The sequence below is a fragment of the Micropterus salmoides genome, unplaced genomic scaffold (genome assembly GCF_014851395.1).
Source record: "Micropterus salmoides isolate LMB-PRFRI ecotype aquatic unplaced genomic scaffold, ASM1485139v1 Ms_hic_scaffold_4, whole genome shotgun sequence".
Taxonomy (NCBI): domain Eukaryota; kingdom Metazoa; phylum Chordata; class Actinopteri; order Centrarchiformes; family Centrarchidae; genus Micropterus; species Micropterus salmoides.
In genome coordinates, this window is record NW_024043372.1 from 40,729,838 (window position 1) to 40,748,862 (window position 19,025).

At 40.0% G+C, this 19,025-nt stretch overlaps 1 protein-coding gene across 1 annotated transcript; it reads right to left on the reverse strand.

Moving 5' to 3' along the window:
- Window positions 1–2,624: 2,624 nt before the first annotated feature.
- Window positions 2,625–18,091, reverse strand: LOC119886983 (netrin receptor UNC5D-like). Its single transcript, XM_038697999.1, has 3 exons — window positions 17,768–18,091; window positions 10,253–10,480; window positions 2,625–3,302 (listed from the first exon to the last, which is right to left on the reverse strand). The coding sequence occupies exons 1-3, from the start codon at window positions 18,077–18,079 to the stop codon at window positions 3,084–3,086; spliced, it is 759 nt and encodes a 252-aa protein (XP_038553927.1). The 5' UTR covers window positions 18,080–18,091; the 3' UTR covers window positions 2,625–3,083.
- Window positions 18,092–19,025: the final 934 nt, after the last annotated feature.

The window sequence follows — 19,025 nt, forward strand, 5'->3', positions numbered from 1 at the left end:
AAAAACAATAACTCTGTCAGTAAAAGATTAATGTTATTTCCTGTTGCTGGAACTCGATGGTTGAGATTGTAGTCAGGGTGCAAACTATGGTGGAGCCAGGGAGAGCTTGGCTCCTCTTAATAATATGGTAGCTTCTCTAAAAACATGATATGTGAAATTAATATGAATCATGGATCATGCGTAAATAGAATTCTATATAAGTTGTCTTTAACAATTTACTTTCATGATTGGAGAGGCTGCTGTCAGTCCTGTCAGAGAGTCGGGAGATTTAAATAATTAATGAAGTTATGGTGCTGTACCTCATGCGTTCTTTATAGGGAGATGATTCATCCTATTTCACCCATCCGCAACCCACTATTAATCTGAATGTTCATTTTTATGACCCACCCGATCTGCAGCTATAACTGTAATCTGCAAATCACTAGAACCCACCTATGCAGGCACATCTTACTATCTGAATAATGCGTCCATTAAACAGCAGTGAAAGTAACTCAAAAATAACATGCAAGTAGTGTAAAGCATTACAATTCAGTGATATTGTAATATAACTAATTACTCTCAAATGACAGTAACTAGTAATTCATAATTTATTACATTTTGGAAGTAACTTACCCAACACTGCTTGTATTAAAATTGAAGAAGGAATCTGTCTAAAAAAAGGGCTATGATTTTTTTTTTGTAGGAAAAAAAACATACTAATGACTTAAAAACATTTATGAATGCAGACTTGATTATTTATTGGAAAGTAAGAAAAATACGCTCTATTAAAATACAATAAAAGAGTATTATTTTTTCAATGTTATTATTTTTTGTAATTTATGAAAGAAAGGGTCTATTAGTGCTAAAATAAGAGCTGGTAGGATGCCTCAGGCCACTTCCGCTTCAGACCTCCACTGTCAGGCCCGTCAGGACAGGAAATACACGCAAAAACTACAAAATAAAAGCGTGCGATTTGACAGGATACGCATTCAAAAATTATAAAGGTTAATCGCGTAGACATAGGGGGAGGGTTTTGGTCGTTGATTTATATTTAATTATTTAGTCAACATTGTAACGGGAAACTAGCAGGCTAATTCCTTAAATATAGCATATTGATTTGAGCCTATTCTACTTAGCACTTAAAGTGCCAATGTAGCAACAAAGCCCACTGTATATTGCTTCAATCATTCAACTAGTAACAGTATCTTTTTTACAGGCACTGTTTATTTATTCTGCCAAAATATGACGTTAATTCCGGCCATACAGCTGGCCACATCCTGTCACAGAAAAAGATCGTCGTTGATTAAGAGTGTAACTTAGCCTCTCTTCCAGTCATCTTAAAAGAAACACACACACACTTCTCAATCATAATTTACCTTTGAAGAGTAATATACTATGACATTTTACTGCAATCAGCTGAATTTAATAGGAAAAAAACAGATAACTATGGAAAGGTAGGCAGGGATTAATAAATAAATAATAGAAGCCTGGACAGAGACCTCATTGCTCATTATGTGGTCAACACTTTCTCTCACACACAGCAGCCCACTACTTGCCCCAGATGTGTGTGATACTGCAACAAAGTTCAAGTTTTAAAAGCCTGAAATAAACCAACAAAGACTACTGTTCAAGGAGAGACCGCAAATCCGCCCTTTATCGTATCATATTAATTATTAATCATGTCGTAATGACTTTCAAGCGGTGCGCACAGAGGGTGTGCAGCATAGTTCGTTTGGAAAACGTGTTTATTTTAGTGTGTTTATCTTATTAATATAATGTACATTTGTCATTAAAAATAATGGTTGTTGCTGGTAAATGAATTACTGTTCCATCAAAATATCTACCACTATCAATATTTGTACATCTACATCACGCAAATTAGGATATGCCAACATTGGCTGTGGTGAGGAGTAGTATCTTTATGGATAACTGTTTAAATAACCTTGTGTTTTAAATATCTCACTGCTCCAAAACAGCTGATTCAAACTATCAACTCCTTATGAATCCTGAAGCTGCCTCAATCAGCTGTGTTGAAGAAGGGAGAGATTAAATCATGGAGGCCAGGGGGAAACTTTCTTCAGGAAAGGGTTAGGAAACACTGTCGTAGTACATAAACTTCAGTACAACTAAGATCAATTCGTACAGCCAGCAAAGTCTTTGCACACTGTTTAACGTTAAGTGTGAAAAGCTACACCGAACGGTCTAAACGATATAGATCTTTATTTTATCTTCTTTTGGACAAATAACTAACCTGAGCGTTGTCAACATGCTAAGGCAAATGCAAGCCTATGCCCTTGCAAAATGTTTAGCAAAAACGAACACAGCTAATCCTGCTACTTCAGGAGCTAACACTAGCCACCGTTGGCGTGGCCTAACGTTACCAATGTAGAACGACAAATAGCCTAACTTACACACGTGTAACATTCTGTAATTTGTGTGATTTAGATGTACAATATTGACAGCGGTAGCTATTGGCGGCGAACATAGACCAAGAGCAATGCACTCAGACTTTACTCTGTTTTGGATAATGCTAGCCAGTCACCTACCGCTGTCGCGATGTGTAGAGTAGCGAAACAACCGGGAATTCATTACGTTCATACTGAAAAGGGTCAGTAGACTGCTTTGCTGGTTGCAAATATCCAGTATGTCATCTTAAGAGAATTAGTATCATTTTGTTTTTCATATTGGACATTCTGAGCTCTTCTGATCAGTAACACAAAGATGGTGAGTTGATGATATGAATTGATATGAATGACTCACAACAATGAGTTTGAAAATGAGATCTGAGTTATTCAGTGAATGCACAGCTGTATCAATGATGTCTGGATTATCATTATAATGGCTGTTATTTGTTATCAGAATAGTTTATTGTTTGGCATGGTCACTTGGCTGTTTGGCTGTTCACTGTTATAATGTTGTCTTGGAAAGTTGTCTTAAATACAATACAACCCATTAGTCACTGTAAAATACACCCCATAATACACAAAGTAAATATGGCCAACTGGATAATCTGTAGCTAACAAACACAAACATATCACAGCCCCACACAGTTTAGCAAATAAACCCTGAGAGGAGCAGAGCGGAAACATCACAGCAAGTAGCTCTTAGCAGAAAATAAACAGGATCTTGCAAATTAGCACTTTAGTGTCCTTGTCAGTGACTGCCATGGTTACCTGACATGTGGTAAAGGGTTTGATGCTCCACAGGAACTGGGGAACATCCTGGATGGACACCTGGAGGCTGAAGGTGTTCGCTCGGAAAGGCAACAACTTTGGCTCCTCGAGGAGCTGACCCCCTCTGGTCTTCTCTGCAGCCACCACTCCCTGGAGGGGGAGAAAGAGCAATGAAGAAAGGAAAGGAAAGGAAGGAAGGAGAAGGCGGCAGGGAAAGGAAGGAAGGAGAAGGCGGCAGAGAATGGAAGGAGAGGGGTCAGAAAGAAAAAGGGGTTAAGACCTCTCTTAACCTTTATATATATAATTTAGAAGAAAACACACAAGAGAAATTAGATGAATACGAGAGAAAACTAAGAATCCTCTCCTTTTCTTTGAAGGTACAGTACCTTTGCATATCAGCACAAACACCTGTTGCTAATCCCTTCCTCTGTCACATCCACTAATTGAGTCATCACAAATATTAATACAGGAACAGGCCAGCAAGAAGTGACGTCAAGTCTCCGCCGAGCAAATCATACAACTCTTGCTCACATTAGCATCACATTTGCAGCCTCAACATGACAGATTGAAGCTTGAATTTAATGCTTGGGAGACGTGTGCGTCGGGGGGGCAAACGTCCATCTCCCAAATTGAATTTGTGATGATGAAAGAGCACTTTGATTGTCGCTTGCAGTTATTCATCTGTCATCATTGTTCAGTGTCCCGGTGGGACGGTTCCATGTCTGGCCTGTCTATCCTTAGCTATCTGAATCACAAAGGGAAAAGACTGGGAACAGAGCTGTGACTAATGCCATGCTACGCTGACTGATTCTGACTAAGTGGCTGTCCATGCAAGAGCTTGGTTATGCATGTGTGTGCGTGGTTGAGTGTGTGTATGCACTTATATGCATATGTTTGCAGAAACGCGTGCCCGAGGCGTATTGCATCTTGCCATTGCTGTAGGTGGGGGAAAAAAGAAAAAAATCAATTATTGGCAAAATGCAGATGAAAGACTTTCATATGAAAAACAAATGTGGCAGCAGGGAACCTAAAATATGGTATTCAAAACTGTTAGACACAGAGCAGCTGGACAACGCTGGGTTTCTTTGTTTTCCCATAGCTAGCTTGTATCTATGATAACATTTCCTTGATCGAACTCATCTGAAGCTGTCAAGATGCCATGACTGAAGTTTTGTGTAGACTGTGGCTGCTGCTGATCTGCTGTTTGACACATCACACACAGTGACTGTGTCTTAGATCATGTTTTACAGCTAAGGGGTGTTGCAATGTCAACCAAGAATGAGAAATCCAGACAGAAGAATTGAAAAGTTGTTGGAGTTATTTTCTGAGTCCAGGGCTCCAAAACGACTTCTTCCAAAACTTGTGACTGCAGGATCGAGCCACAACTGCAACCACAGAAATGTTCTCGCTAGAACAAGTTATTTTTTATATTTTTCGTAGCAGATTGAAAAATATCTTGTGATGAAGCTGGTAAAGAGTCAGCTATCTTTAACTTTCATTTCATTTTTTTCATTTTTTTCTTACTTTAGAAATTCAAATTAGCATGTGACATATGTAGCTACCTCTGGAGATTTTATGCGCAGGACTTAGCTACTTTCCATTGAAAATAGTTTGTAGCACTGGTTTCATTTCAAAGGATTTAATGAGCATTAAACTCTCCCTGTTGAATCATCAGTACAAAACATAAGCAAGGCATATACAGGAATCCTGAGGTAAAATTCAATACCTTTAAGACCCTTTTAAGACGTTTCAATATATTTAGAGATAAGATATATATAAGACTGTTACGCCACTTTGAGCTGTAAATCAGCAACACACCTTTAAAAGTGGAATTGCAGAGGAAGGAATTTATTAATTATTATTAAATACATTCATAACATTTGTATTCCCTGTATGTGACTAGGTTGTAACCTCACCTAGAAATTGAGGCATTCACCAGCATTCTCAGTTGCCTATAAGCCTATATAGGCCAAATGTTTTCTATGTGAAGGACTGGTCGGATTTCCTGAATTGTCTTACATAGGCTATGACGTTACTGCAAAACATGTAAAACATTTTGTGTTTTAGTTGGTTCAAACTAGATAACGTTAGCTTACCTGCAAACGCCGACCACTTGATAACTACCTGACCTAGCTGTAGCTTATTTTCAGGCATAAATATGGAAAGTTTTTATAAGAATAACTTTAGTTGAACAGATGTAAAATAGAACATGGGTAACATGTTGCTCACAGACGGAGGCAGCTAGAAGCAGCACATATTGGCACAATGGCATCCTGAATCTGGCTACTACAGAGGCTCGATCCACAACCTGGAGGAGGAGCTAGTATAAATGACTGTATTAGTATATACAGTCATATACACTATGTAAAGTATATTGTTAATATAATAGTAAAGTGTAATATCATATAATAGTACAGTATATTATAGCTAGTATAATATTCATTCCAGCCACAGATGTTTCAGTTTGGGGTTGTACCTTTTTTATTAATTAACTTTGTGCACGAAAAATTTTCTACATGGTAGTTAGTCTCTAACTTTAATTTTAAGTAGGATACAAACTCGTCAGTAATAATTAATTTATGCAGAACGATTAGTTCAACATTTGGAAAGTTTGCTTTGGCACATCAAACCTTTTATTATGTCCCGCTCCATCCAGGCTGTGATTGATCTGTTCACGAAGTGACACTGACAAGCACAATGGCTTTATGAAAAGTTGAACGTGTTTCAATAACAGGCACTGATTTGGCTCAATAGCCTGCTAACATTAGCCAAACCCAAATATTGCTTCTATTTTCCCTGTTATCTTCTGTCTTACCCCTTCACCCGCTGACAGCACATCTTGCTCTTGTTTTTGGGTAACGAGGCTGTTCAAGCCGCCACAGCAATATTATGTAGCTGCAGTTCCGGAGGCTGCAGTTTCATGACCCGCACAGTCCTGGGACCACAGTTCTAGGACCGTAGTTCTTTTGTGTGCAGCTATAGGGTTAACCGGTCGACATTCATATAATCAATAACTTAAGTTTAGGCACACACTCTGTGATGGTTGTGGTAAGGGTAATTGGCTTCGGGGGAGCTCTAAAGAGTTACATAGCTGCTAGCTAGCAAGCTAACCAGCCAGCTAGCTAGCAGTATCAAAGTAAACAAGGGTCCTAGAAATGCAGTTCTGGTCGTCGTAGGATTGCGGTCCTGAAACTGCAGCCTCTGGTATTGGCCTGGCTTGGTGGAATATTACGGTTGGTTGTGCTCGTAAATCTATTTTTAGGGGCGCATGACAGTGAAATACTCACACGGTAGATCCTTGGGCCTAACGTTATACAGAAGAATCACTCACAAACTGGCTCCCCAGGTTTCCTTTAACATTTTCAAAGCTAAAATACTATTTATACTAGGGCTTTACTATGATTACTATCAAGTTTAAAGGCTGATTTTTGCTCCTTAATGAAAGTTGAAAAACACAGATGGTTAATTGTGGTTTAAACAATTTTTTATGGTCAGAACATGAAAATCACTTATCAAACAGTGGATCACTTCACAAATCTGAGGTAGAAAATTCAAAACTATTATGTTAAATTTTTTCAAAAATATGCACGAGTTAGTTAGTAAGTTAAAAAGTAAGTGCTAATTTATTCATCATTCAAATAAATCAGATCATACATTGCATATTTATTAAACATTTTTTATATTGTTATATTATACTGTGATAACTATTGACAGGCTATTGTTTTATTGTCCAGCCCTAATTTATAGTATGACTTGACTGAATAAGTGATGTTTATTATGTACTGAGAGATTTACATCCATATTGCTCAGTCTGCCCTGAGAATCAACATTTTAATCAACGTGAATCCAATGCTTTCCACCAGGATTAAATTCACGTTTGGTCTGAAAGCACCATTACACACACTCTGGGTCTGAAAAGTGAAGCCAACATGGAAGTTCCTTAAACCTGCATTATTTCTAATCATGGTGACTCAACTGGTTGCAAAAAGAAGTCTGATTGAATAGAAGTCAATGAGAAAATGACACTACTTGTCACTTTTTCTATCTCAGTAAACACTTTCCTAATGAGTTTATTGTCTTATTATCTACTTGAAAGTATTCTTCATTATAGCATGATGTTTATTTTGTAAATTATAGTAAAGTATGCTTTGGGGCATCGCTAACCTTGTGATAGACAAGTCGCTACTATTTCGACTGGTCAGGCGTAGCACTGGGTGTCCCTCCCCATTTCCACCCTCTCATCCAAATATGGTCACTTCTGGTTCCAAAAAGCCAAATGCCAATCTCGAGGCTTCAAAATGGTAGTCCACAAACCAACGGGTGACGTCACGGTGGCTACATCCCCTTCTTATATACAGTCCATGGGAAACATGCAGAAAGTGCATTGCTAGTAATATCTATGGGACGTCCAAGCAACACAGACTTAACAGCTCACCACCGGCCCAATTTATATATCACATAATAACTACTGTGCTAAAAATCATTTTGTTCATCACATTGAAAAAAAACAGATGAAGATGATGTTAGAATTCAGGACAGTGTAGAAACCTCTGCCAAGGCTAAAGGTTGAGGTGAACAGTATTTTCTGGAAGCATTTACACTGGAAGGTAACATCTTCCAGCAGAATACTAATATAGGTGGTATTTTCAGGTAGGTAGGTGTATCCATTGTCTCCCCACTACATTCTGAATGCTGTGACCTTGGAAATGGAGGGCCATTATTTTGGCCCATTCCGAAGCAACAAGACTTGCGTTTGTTGTTACAGCTGATACAACATTTTTGGGGCAATTTTAAGATCTTTACATGTACTGAATGATCTGTTAATTCTAGAATGGGATGATGAAGTCTTTAAAAAGTGCATCAATTTCGATATAAATATGTGGAAAATGTGACTTGTTGAAGAGCTTCTCTTTTAAAAGAGACAGCAGCATTGCTGAGGAATATCATAGAAAATATCAGAAATTCATCCTTCCTTGGTCTCTGCTGAAGAAAATGTCTCCCTCACACAAGTGTTTGTGTTGCATCAGGTTTCCTGTTGATCCAGAATCCAGTCTGTGATTGTACCGGAGCTTGGAAAAACACACAGCAGAGGTGCTAACAGACAAGAGCCCAAGGGATACGTAAAAGTCTGGCATCTGCTTGGCAGGATGGAAATTCATAAACCAAATCCAGAATGCATTTTAAAGCCAGCTGCTGCTGACGGCTGTGACATGACAGAAAGGCGGTCGGGAGGCAGAGTCAGTCACGAGGCTCGTGGTGCTCTGTTCAGCTCGGCTCAGCTCTTCTGTTAGTCTAGTCTCTCCGGGGAGGAAGGGAAGCTTAATTTCCCTGATGTTCACTGATGAGAGCTCAATGCTTAAAAACCTTATAGGTCGCTGAATGATAATCAAATCAAACAAGATAAAAGAAGAATGATTGGTTAACATTTGAATGGCAGTGATTACAGTATGGCAGCCTTTGTCTCTGTCTATTAAAACCTCTGGAAGACAATCTGTCAGGCTGTTACAGAGTCCCCACTATCAGCTCTGCAGCATTGTTTCACAGTGGTAATGAATCTGCAATCACTCACATGGTTTAACTGGTAGGCAGCACAGGCTGAGGTCCCTGCTGTCTCAGACAGCCGAGGCAAAAACCACATACACACAAGATGTTCAGTTTGAATCTAGGCCATGACCTGCAATATGTACTTCCTAAAAGAGTTGAAATTGCTAAAGTGAAAATGTGCATTCTCACGTTTTTGTGAAAGAGGTCAGAGAGGCAAAGTGTTGCACAGTTGTGATGCACAGTTGCAGAAAGATTGCCGATTTGCTGCTTTGAATTCTGGACTGTTGGGGAAATGTGTAAGAAATGCTTCCCCCTCTCTCCCTCTCGCAAAAAAACAATGATTCATTAGTGACAAGCCAACAGTACATTAAATCACAATGTAGCAGTCTTACTTTGATGTCATGCAGATAGTTCCTCCAACCCAATACATAATCGAAATATAATGGAGATGAATGGAACTTAATTTGTCCTTGTAGCTCAGGATATTATACAAACCTCATTGTTAATAGTTTTCAAGGGGACTAAGAAATAGTCCCCTTGAAAACTTTGGACAGTGGGTTCTGTGGATTACCCAGAGTAATGAGCACACTGGAGCAAGGCACTGCAGACACAGAACAACATTTGCATTCATTTGGAGTTGTGTTTCTGGCAAACTGACTAGTGTCAGTCCAATATTCACTTTCCTTTTAGGTTTTGTTTTCATCCTCCACCAGCTCCTGAGTGAAAATTCAGGCTCTTTAGCTGCCAAATGTTCCATTATGTTTACCACCTAGCTGCTAACTTTGTCTGTCTGTTGTTTGTCGCTAGGTATGTAGTGTAACAATGGGTATATCCGAGCTTTTGGCTGAAAACAGTTGAAAATAGCTTGCCACTGGAAATAAGGCTGATGAGAACCATGACAATGAACCGAAACAGTAAAGTTGCGGACAGCAAAACCAAAACAATGAGCTGAAAATGCTACAACACTGAGGGGAACTGCAAAGCCAGGTGATATTCTCCGTGGGTTTGTCACTACGAGTGACACCTGTCAAATTACACAAAGTGATTTGATCCATACTTAATATAAAAACATCGAGTAATGCAGCTTTAAGTCTGTCCTGCAAATTTGTTGCCATTAGCTGCAACAGTAAATTTACCTTTGAGGGTTTTTTGTATATGTAGGAATCATGCATTAAAGGGAGAACTTTTCACTTTTCACTACACATATTCTTCTTTAGCAAACATGAGAAACAAGTACTGTACTAAGTCGTACAGCTAAAGAAGGAACTTCCATGATGCTGCCAGATCCCAGGGTAAACAAATGAACTCAAACACTGGCAAAAGGAGTAAATAGTATTACCTTTCTTACATTCTTGACGGCGTAAAGAAGAGAGCAGACGTTCCACCATGGCCAATAAATGAAATGCACCAGTCTAGTATTAACTAGCTTTTGCCCTACGAATTATCAGTTTATAACCTCAGACTCGGCTTGGTAAAAATCATGACTCAACCTTTGTTGAATGAACAAAACATAAGAAAACAGTGAGCCAAACACACAACCAGTGTCCTTCCCCCACCTGAAAGGCGTGTGGCGTGTCGTCCACACAGTACACCCGCAGGATGTAGCTCACGGAGCCGGCCTCCATGCTCCCAAACACAGCCAGCTTCAGCCTCTTGACGGCAGCCTGCGTCAGGGGCTCGCCCACCAGGGCGTACGAGCCCGGCTGGTCTAGCAGCAAGTGGCAGTTTGTCGAGTCCATCAGGCAGTAACAGGAAGTGGACTCCTCCTCCACCGTCATCACTTCCTGCAATAAAGAACAGAAGACATACCCAAAAGACGCATTAGGTATCTTTCTGATGTTATCAGCCTAAAGCTGCTTTTGGTGATGCTGACCCCATGACTCTCAGCAAGAACATAAAATATGGTGCATTTTTCACTTGCATAATTGATCAAATACAGAAATATTTTTTCTTTAATATTTAAATGCTGAGTGATCTTTCAGTTCAGGGAGATTATTTTGGAGAAAATTTTTCTAGACAGTAAAATACGGCCTTCAATAATAGTACATACAATATAGGTTGGTTCTTTCTTCAAATAGGATATTCTTACCTGTTTCCTGCTGAGAATAAAATGGAGCAAAAAAGATTATTTGCACTATAATATCAAATTCTTAGTATTCAAACACGCAGTAAAAGCTTCTTGCACTCTAGAAAGTCTAATGGAAAGGTGTGTCATTACATTAGCTAGAACACTGAAGCATATACTGAATACAAGTACAGAGTCTTTACATATCATCTCCACCACCATAGTCACAGTTTTAGACAGGTTAGTTCTGTCAGCAGGGGTTACACACTTTAATGTACTTGTTCACCACACTCACTTCTCCGTCTCTAGTGCTTCAATTCAGTTCAGCAGAAAAGTAGGCTGATCAAGAGATAAGGGTTCAACTACAGCCAAAAAGCTGGGTTATGGGGCCGATGACCAAAGGAGATGAGTCCTGTCTTGGTGTGAACCTTTAACTATAGTTTAATTACAGCGCGAAAGGTCCTATAATTAAATTTGGACATATCTTTAATGTCTTTACTTTTTCCCAAAATTGTCAATATGCATACCTTGGATGACACCAAGCAAGGCAGATTAATTTACCTAAGATCACTAACACTAAGATCAGATTTAAGTACCACATACTATATATTCTTAACTATATCAAAGGCTTATCTTGCACTTGTTTACATTTGTAATTTTTAGCTCCCAATTCCCTACATACAATACACATTTCTTCAGTTCTTCTGTTTCTATACAAATACCACTTCACAAAGTGTGAAACATTTAAAGTTTATCTAGTTAATGAGAACATATATTTTAACTCCTTAGAGGGGAATTAGAATTAGAATCCACTCACATTATATAAAACTAAGCTATAAACAACCTCCAATAATCACAAATAATCGCTTTGTTTTACACACTGCGTGAGACTTTCCCGCCGCAGAGAAACCCTTCAACATACCGTCTGTTATACACAAAGTTGCAGGCAGAGTTTGTTGCTGAAGCCTGTTATAGAACTGCATATTCATGCCCAGAGCTACATGGATATCACGGCTAGAAAACTGTGCAAATGAACTTCTGTAGACAGTAGAATGTATTATGGATTGAGTTCTGGTACATTGCTGTTGCATAATGGTGTAGGTAACATAACACAGGTTTAAATCACAAAGCAAAAACCCACACCAGTTGTGAGCAGTCTCCTGAGAATGTGAAAAACCATTTACTACATGAGTGATGGTGTTAGTACATAGCAGAACACAAAATAGTCATTATAAACAATATAGACAGTATAATTTATGAGGTGACAACAGCAGCCAGGAAATACTTCATTATGTCCAACTGGAATGAAGGAATATTTTATGTTCTGGCTTTCATTTTTTCCTTTCCTTTCCTTTCAAACATCAGACATTGAACAGAATACATTACAGTGTAACAAACCCAGCAAGGAGTGGGAGTTCTATTATACCAATGGGAGTTAATGACAAGCCAAGGGAAATATCCAAAAGTGCTTTTGCAATGAACAAGTGAGCTCATTCAAACGAATGCCGTTTCAAGCACTCTTGGTTGAGTGCATTGTTGTGACGGAAATCAGAAATGATGTGTCACCAATTCCACTGAAAACTCCCTTTACTTCAAGGGAAATATACTCGAACAAATACTGCAAATGATGCATAATATGATAAGTAAAGATTTGTTTTTAACCTACTCGAGAGCCAAAATGTAAGGGATTCCTGCGTTAGGATAAATCTGGGAGAGAAAGGCAAAGTGCACCGAATTCCCCTTTAAGTATCTTCCCTTCATTATCCAAACCATCTCACAACATTATCACACAGTATGTTGCAACCCCCTTCTTAGCAAGCAGAAAGAAGCCATGAAATACACGTGATTATACAAGTTAATGAGGAGCTGTGAGACCAAACAGCATGCTAAAAATTTGAGCCTGAGGAGCAGTATTTATTCCCTCACAAATAATCACAAGTTAACTGGCAGTATGGCAATCAGACGGCAGGTTACCAGCCATCATGCCCTGCAAGACAGCACACCTCCTTCTGTTCACTCACTGTTGGGTTGCTTTAGAACAGCGTTACACGCCAGATAACTACAGTCCATTATGCCAACATGTGTTTTGACCTATAAGAGAGTATTACAACAACATGGAAATACTAAGTGATATTCTATATTTGTCTTGAGGTTTATGGGTCAGTTTTGACTTTGGAAACAACAGGGGAGAAAATGATCTCACCACAAGGTCTATTTAGTAGCAGTTCTGGAGCTGCCAAATGATTTTGTGGTGAGATTGTTTGTCAAAATGAAAAGACCCAAGCATACCATAAACTGATCCTACCAACAAGCACTGTCTAAAAAAACTTAATTCTTCTGTAGTTTATTTTCAGTCAAACACACACAAAACATCCAACTGCTGTAAGTACTCACTGAATATGTAGTAGTATGCAGTTGAAAATAGTCCCCCAAAAATGTGCTATTCCCTACAGTTTGAGGTATATTTGTCAAAAACTACATTTGCCAGCGGTTTAAGGAAATTACAGACCCATTTAAAAAATTTAAAAGGAATAGTTCCACATTTTAGGGAAAATGTTGTTTTTGGTTCTTATTGTGAGGTAAAGTGAATTGAACATGTGTATTTCAAGTGAATGTGATGTATTTATTATATTAGCTACAAGATGTATAAACTTTGATATATCTTTCGTTTTTGTTGCAAGTTAACTGGTATCTTCTAATTTTGTGTTTCAGTTGTTGTCTGTCTAGGGTGTGGGTGGAAGCAGCAGAGTGAGCCAACTGTTTTCGTTCTGTGTATTTTTGTGTATTCGTTTTTGTTGTATTCGCTGTGTACTAGTTATGTTTTGTCTTTGTATAATGTATTTGTGTTTTTGGACCCTTTGAAAACGAGATGCTGCATCTCAAAATTGACATTGAAACCTACAGCCAGGAAACATTAGCTTAGCATAAAGTAAGCTGAATAAGCTATAGGCAGTTCTGGCACAGAGAATAATTTTTTGAGTGATTCTTAAGTGGATTTATGAACGCTTATTCACAATAGACATCGAGAGGATGAATTTTGAGGCAAATTGCGAGTATCGAGTGCTGCTTGAAATGTACCTTGCCTCCATAAACTGTGTGTCTCCATCCCTTTCACCTGACACAGCTTCCTTGCCTCATGTCTGCGCCCCTCTATAAGCTCTGCTGCGCCCCTGGGGGAGGCACACCTCACAGTTCTCTCTGGTATATGCAGTCTCATGGAGTTCCAAAGTGAAAAGTTACTGATTTGGTCAGTGATGATGAATCAGAGTTTTACAGATGGGCTGTAAATGTACATGTCAGATTCCATCCATCCATCGTCAACCACTTATCCTGCATACGGGGTCGCGGGGGAGAGACAGATTAACACGTTGATTTTGGTACTTTCATGGGATTTGTTGACTATGACAGAAATATCCAACCTTCTTCTTTGACATACTACCATGCTTGATGGGATATAACACTACAACGTAAGTACTTAGTGCAAAGTTCCAGCTCAGTGAACAACGAATATCTTGGCAACCTTGGCAGAAGACCAGCATTGTATCACAACTCTAAGACCTTATAAAGCCAAATCCACGCAATAAATCGGGCCCAATTCATTTCCTGTTAGCAAAGAGTTTATCAGCTCATTCTACAGAATCAGGCACTTTATCACTCAATGAGATGCAACATAAAGTGAGAATTGTTACCACTCAGTTCAGCCACATTCATGTCAGGGATTCCTTCTGTGAATACTTTATGTTTATGCATTTTGTACTTATGCTCTCTGCATCCTCATAAGCACAGTTTAATACACTGCAGTATGGTACTGAATAATAATACACTGTGGCTGGGAGTGCTGAGGAGTCTTCTGTGGGTAGGGTGTTTTAATGACAGCTGAAATAAGGGTATTTTAATGGCACTGTGCATTTATGTATTATGCATTGTCAAAACCGTCCTCTTTCTCTCTTTAGGTTAGACCTCAGTGGTAACTCATTATTTCTAACCAAGAAGCTCTGAGGATCTCTGCGCCCTCTTAATATTAGAGTAAAATCTCAAAGAGACATGAATCTTGTATTTATTCATATTCCCTCCAGTCTCCTTCCCTTCCTCATTCACAACACGTGCCCATCTTGAGAAATTGCCCTCTTACACTGAAAAGAAATCCTTTTCTTTTTTTTTGTTCACACAATGGCAAACCTAGTTAGTTAAGTATTTGCCTGAACTCACAGGACGAGGAAGAAAATATACAATAAAAAGCCATACAGTGGTGACACCTCTGTAAGCAAACAAGACCTCAGCAGAAGAGCTCTTCAAAACCATATTAATCTCTGACTGAATGATCTGAAGAGAGCCGACGTGGTTTCTAATCTGCAGAGGCATCGGGTGGCATCTCAGGAAAGATTACAAAGAAGAAGATGGGAGAAGAAAGGCTAAGCTGCTACTTCTGATTTCTGTATTTTGGCATCCACTTATGTAAAATTTCCAAACGATGTAAGACACAGAAGATGATGGATATGAATCCCACGTCATTGCGTACAGAAATGGACCCTGTGGGAGTGGGATAGCCAGCTCCAGTACCTTTGGCCTAACCTGAGCACCTTTCTAAACACTCTCAGAAAGAAACTGTAAAACTGAACTTGAATTGAAGGTCCATCATGTTGCATCTTTGCTTGAGGCAAGACCGTTGTGCATGCAGAGGCCACTGCAACTCTTGAATATTCTTTACAGCAACAATCCCCATCACTTAGAAAAACATTATTCAGGACAAAAGACAGACACTGTAGAAAGCAAATCCGTCTGGTTTTCCTCTAAATAACAAGCTCTTTTAAGCGCTGACAACCACCACAACAGCCAGGGGCAAACCTGTGGTATTCATTATTCTGACCCATGCTTGGCTTGCTAAAACTTTACGTCTGACTTACATTTGCATTACTGCCAGACTGAATATTGTCTTCATTATACAACCCCCCCCCCCTTGTCTTGTTATCATCTTGCTGGTTACTGCTCAAAACTACTAGCAAATAATGCAAAGTGACAAAAGCGATTGCCTTTGGGTTTGGGATTAAGCTCTTGGGACTTCATCCAGACCAGTAAAAACAATCTCCTTCACAGGGGAGGAAAAATAGACAAAAGCTGACATTGTTGGAACACGTTCACATACAGAGCTGGGAAAATAGAACGTGTCCTGCTCCCCAGCATCTGAGCGAAACTAACAAGACACACAAAATATCGGGTGAGAGGTGCAAGGCTTGGTTGTGATAGGTGTCGATGGTGTGTTAGGTATGTGTGTGTGTGGGGTGGGGGTTGATGAGGAAGCCAATGGAGAGCCTCTGTCAGCAGAGAAACAATCTCCATGACTCTCCTCCTGATTGCCTCACATCTAAATTCACCGTGCCATGTCTTTCCTGATCCACTAATCGATACTTTCCTTGTCTAACGGCCCCTTACCTCCCTGTTGTAACCCCCACCACCATCACAACCCCACCCCCCCACTGACTGACAGCAGCCGCGCCATTACACGCTGTAATTGTTTCTTTATTTTCCTCCTGCCGCACCAGCAGTGTTACCTTCATGTGGCCTTATATCACCCTCTGGACCCACAGAGAGCATAAACCGGATCAATCAGCTCACCCACAAATGCCCAACAGTCCTTTATGGCTCACACATAATTCAACTGGGCCTTTTACCACAAAGCACATAAATAAAGCAAACAGAGGAAGAAAACAGAGTCAACGACCCATGGTGTCTTATGTCAAAAAAATGACAGTAACGTCTACTCACTGTCCTACACTGAGCGATGTCCAGTTACTGTATGGAATGAAAGACACACCTAACTGAGGCTTTCAGACAGCGTGACAAAGCGTAAGTATTTTACACTGTAGGTACCAACGTCCGTATGAAACGCCACCGTTTGCTACATCCCAGCAACACAAAGGAGGCTTACCCTACCTGCTAGCACATCGGCAGTGACTTAAGTTTAGGTACTTATATTTCTGATGTGATAAGGGTAGGGGGCTTCGGGGGGGCTGTCAACACCTTTAACACAAACATAGCTAGCTAGCTAGCTAGCAATACCCAGCTAGTATTTCCGGTTTGTACGAGACTCATAGAGCCCACTTGCTCTAAAGAGATAAATATTGTTTTAACATTTACATTCTTAATTTCCTTGCCAGCTTGTTGCTAACCATGTCTGCCTGCAGCTTGGTGCTGAGCAGGTAGCGTGTGGAGCTGTTTTGTTTAAAATCTCTGCCTGATGCTGCTGGAGAGGGTTGAACAAGCCAAGTTGAAAACTATGTAGAGGTGAGGGGAACAACAGAGACTCAGTGGTTTTGTCATTAAATGTCTGCAGCCGGTTGAGATATCAGCTGCAGTTGCATTAGCTAATTGAGAACCAGATGGGTCTCATGTGGGATGAACCTGAACTCACGGGAAAGCATACAGGTATCATTTTGATGTGTGGAAACATCAGGTGTTGCTTTTGTTTGTCTTTCTTTCTTTTGTACACTGGAGCATTTTTCACCAGGTCACTAGATCCAGATGTTGCAGCTGAAGTTGCATGGGAAATAATACTATTTTAGGCATGTAAACAAACTGAGCAGTATGGTGGTCACATACATCTTATTTATGGATGCGAGTGCATTGATTCCTGCCGTCAATATGGCGATGCTAGATGGTGACATCACAGCAGGACCTCAATAGTACGTAGAGTTTTTTAACATTTTTATGCTGTGACTGCTCTTTCCTAGTGTTTACTTTGTCGACAAAATCAATGCATCGGCACTTTAATGTCATTTCTAGTCTAGTCTTGGGGTGCAGCAGCCTTTGCACTGTAAACATAAACAGTGTTAACACTGGGGTTTGGTGAGTTTGCCCTCACTTTATTCCTGGTGACATTTCACTACAACAAACGAATAGAGCCATTGAGGAAAAAGACAACCTAGGAGAGCCAAACGCCGTGTCTGAGCAGAGCCAAGACCTTGATGGGCTGTACTGTACTTGACAGGTGTGGTCCTGCAGCTCTCACCTCCCATTTGCTGTCCTGGGTTTTTCTCTTGAGCTGGATGTTCCAGTTCTCGGCGTCCACCTCGGCGCAGTGTGCGATGGTCATGGCCACTGGGCAGAAGAGGTCCAGGCCCGGTGGACCGTACGTCACCTCTGGGCCCAGGAGGATGTCACAGCCTTCCAGCGTTTGGACACTAAACACACAGACACACACAGAGAGAAAGAGACACGTTGAAAAAGCAGTTTTGGGCCTGGAGAGAAACGACTGTGTGCTGGAGACTGTGCTGTATATGTGCCTTTTGATGTTTCCATCTAAAGTGCTTTCCAGCATCATAACTGTGTTTTTTACACAACTCCACTCTCAATGTGTGCAATAAATTAGTATACTGCAGGGCTGAAAACACTTTTGTTAAAGTGAAATGCTTATTAAAGTCTGTACTTTCTCACTAATATGATCCATAATCTGGGATAATCTCACTCAACAAAAACAGATTGTGTCTGTTGGCAGCATATTGGCAGCATAGTTAAGATCGTAGGCAGCGATTTTCACGACTTTCCACATTTAATTATTATCTCAGAGTCATTACATGTGCTTAATATCTATCCTTGAGCTGCTGTTGCTGAGATGAAAAACTCTTGTGGACTGTTGCTTCTCGAGTTCAAGTTATTGCCACGCAGCTAGGCTGCTGGAGTTTGTTCCAGCGCAGGTGAAAAAGTCACTGCGATTTGCCGGCGAGTTGGAGTGTGCTCATTAAAAGCGGCTTATAACAAACAGGTCTTACCAGTGGATGGTGGCGGCAGCAGCAGCGGTTGGTTTTTAGAAAAAAGGACAGGTAGGGATCATGACAGAGGAGCTCAGCGCCTTTCTAAGCTCAGTCATCACAGATCAGTCATCTGAGTGTGTTGATTTGTTAAGATTTCCTGCTTTGAATGAGAAGTGATTTGTAGTCGTCATGGGAGCAGCAACTTTAAAGTACAATATGCTACACAATGACTTAAAACTGACAGGTGGAGAATGAAGAGGAATACCTGCAGTAGCAGATTGTTGTAGGATTCAACACAATCTGCTGTGAAAGAGAGCCGGCATATAATTCTTTAAATATATTTTTTATTTTTATTAGTTTATTCCAACGTGGGTCTTATTTTAGATCGTCATTTCTATCAGTTATGATAGGATTGTTGCCATCAAAGAAATTGCTGTGATCTGGAAACACAGTGGCATTGCTACAACAAACATGTGCAGTCAGATGAAAAGACAGGTTGTAAACAGTTTAGCCTGA

Bases quoted from the DNA above. Each gene is read 5' to 3' on its own strand.
- LOC119886983 (XM_038697999.1), bottom strand. From the start codon at position 18,079: ATGATGCTGGAAAGCACTTTAGATGGAAACATCAAAAGGCACATATAC. The intron at 10,481-17,767 runs GTGAGAGCTGCA...TCTTTATTGCAG, and splicing joins CCCAGGACAGCAAATGGGAG to GAAGTGATGACGGTGGAGGA. The intron at 3,303-10,252 runs GTGGGGGAAGGA...CTCCCCCTCCAG, and splicing joins ACACGCCACACGCCTTTCAG to GGAGTGGTGGCTGCAGAGAA.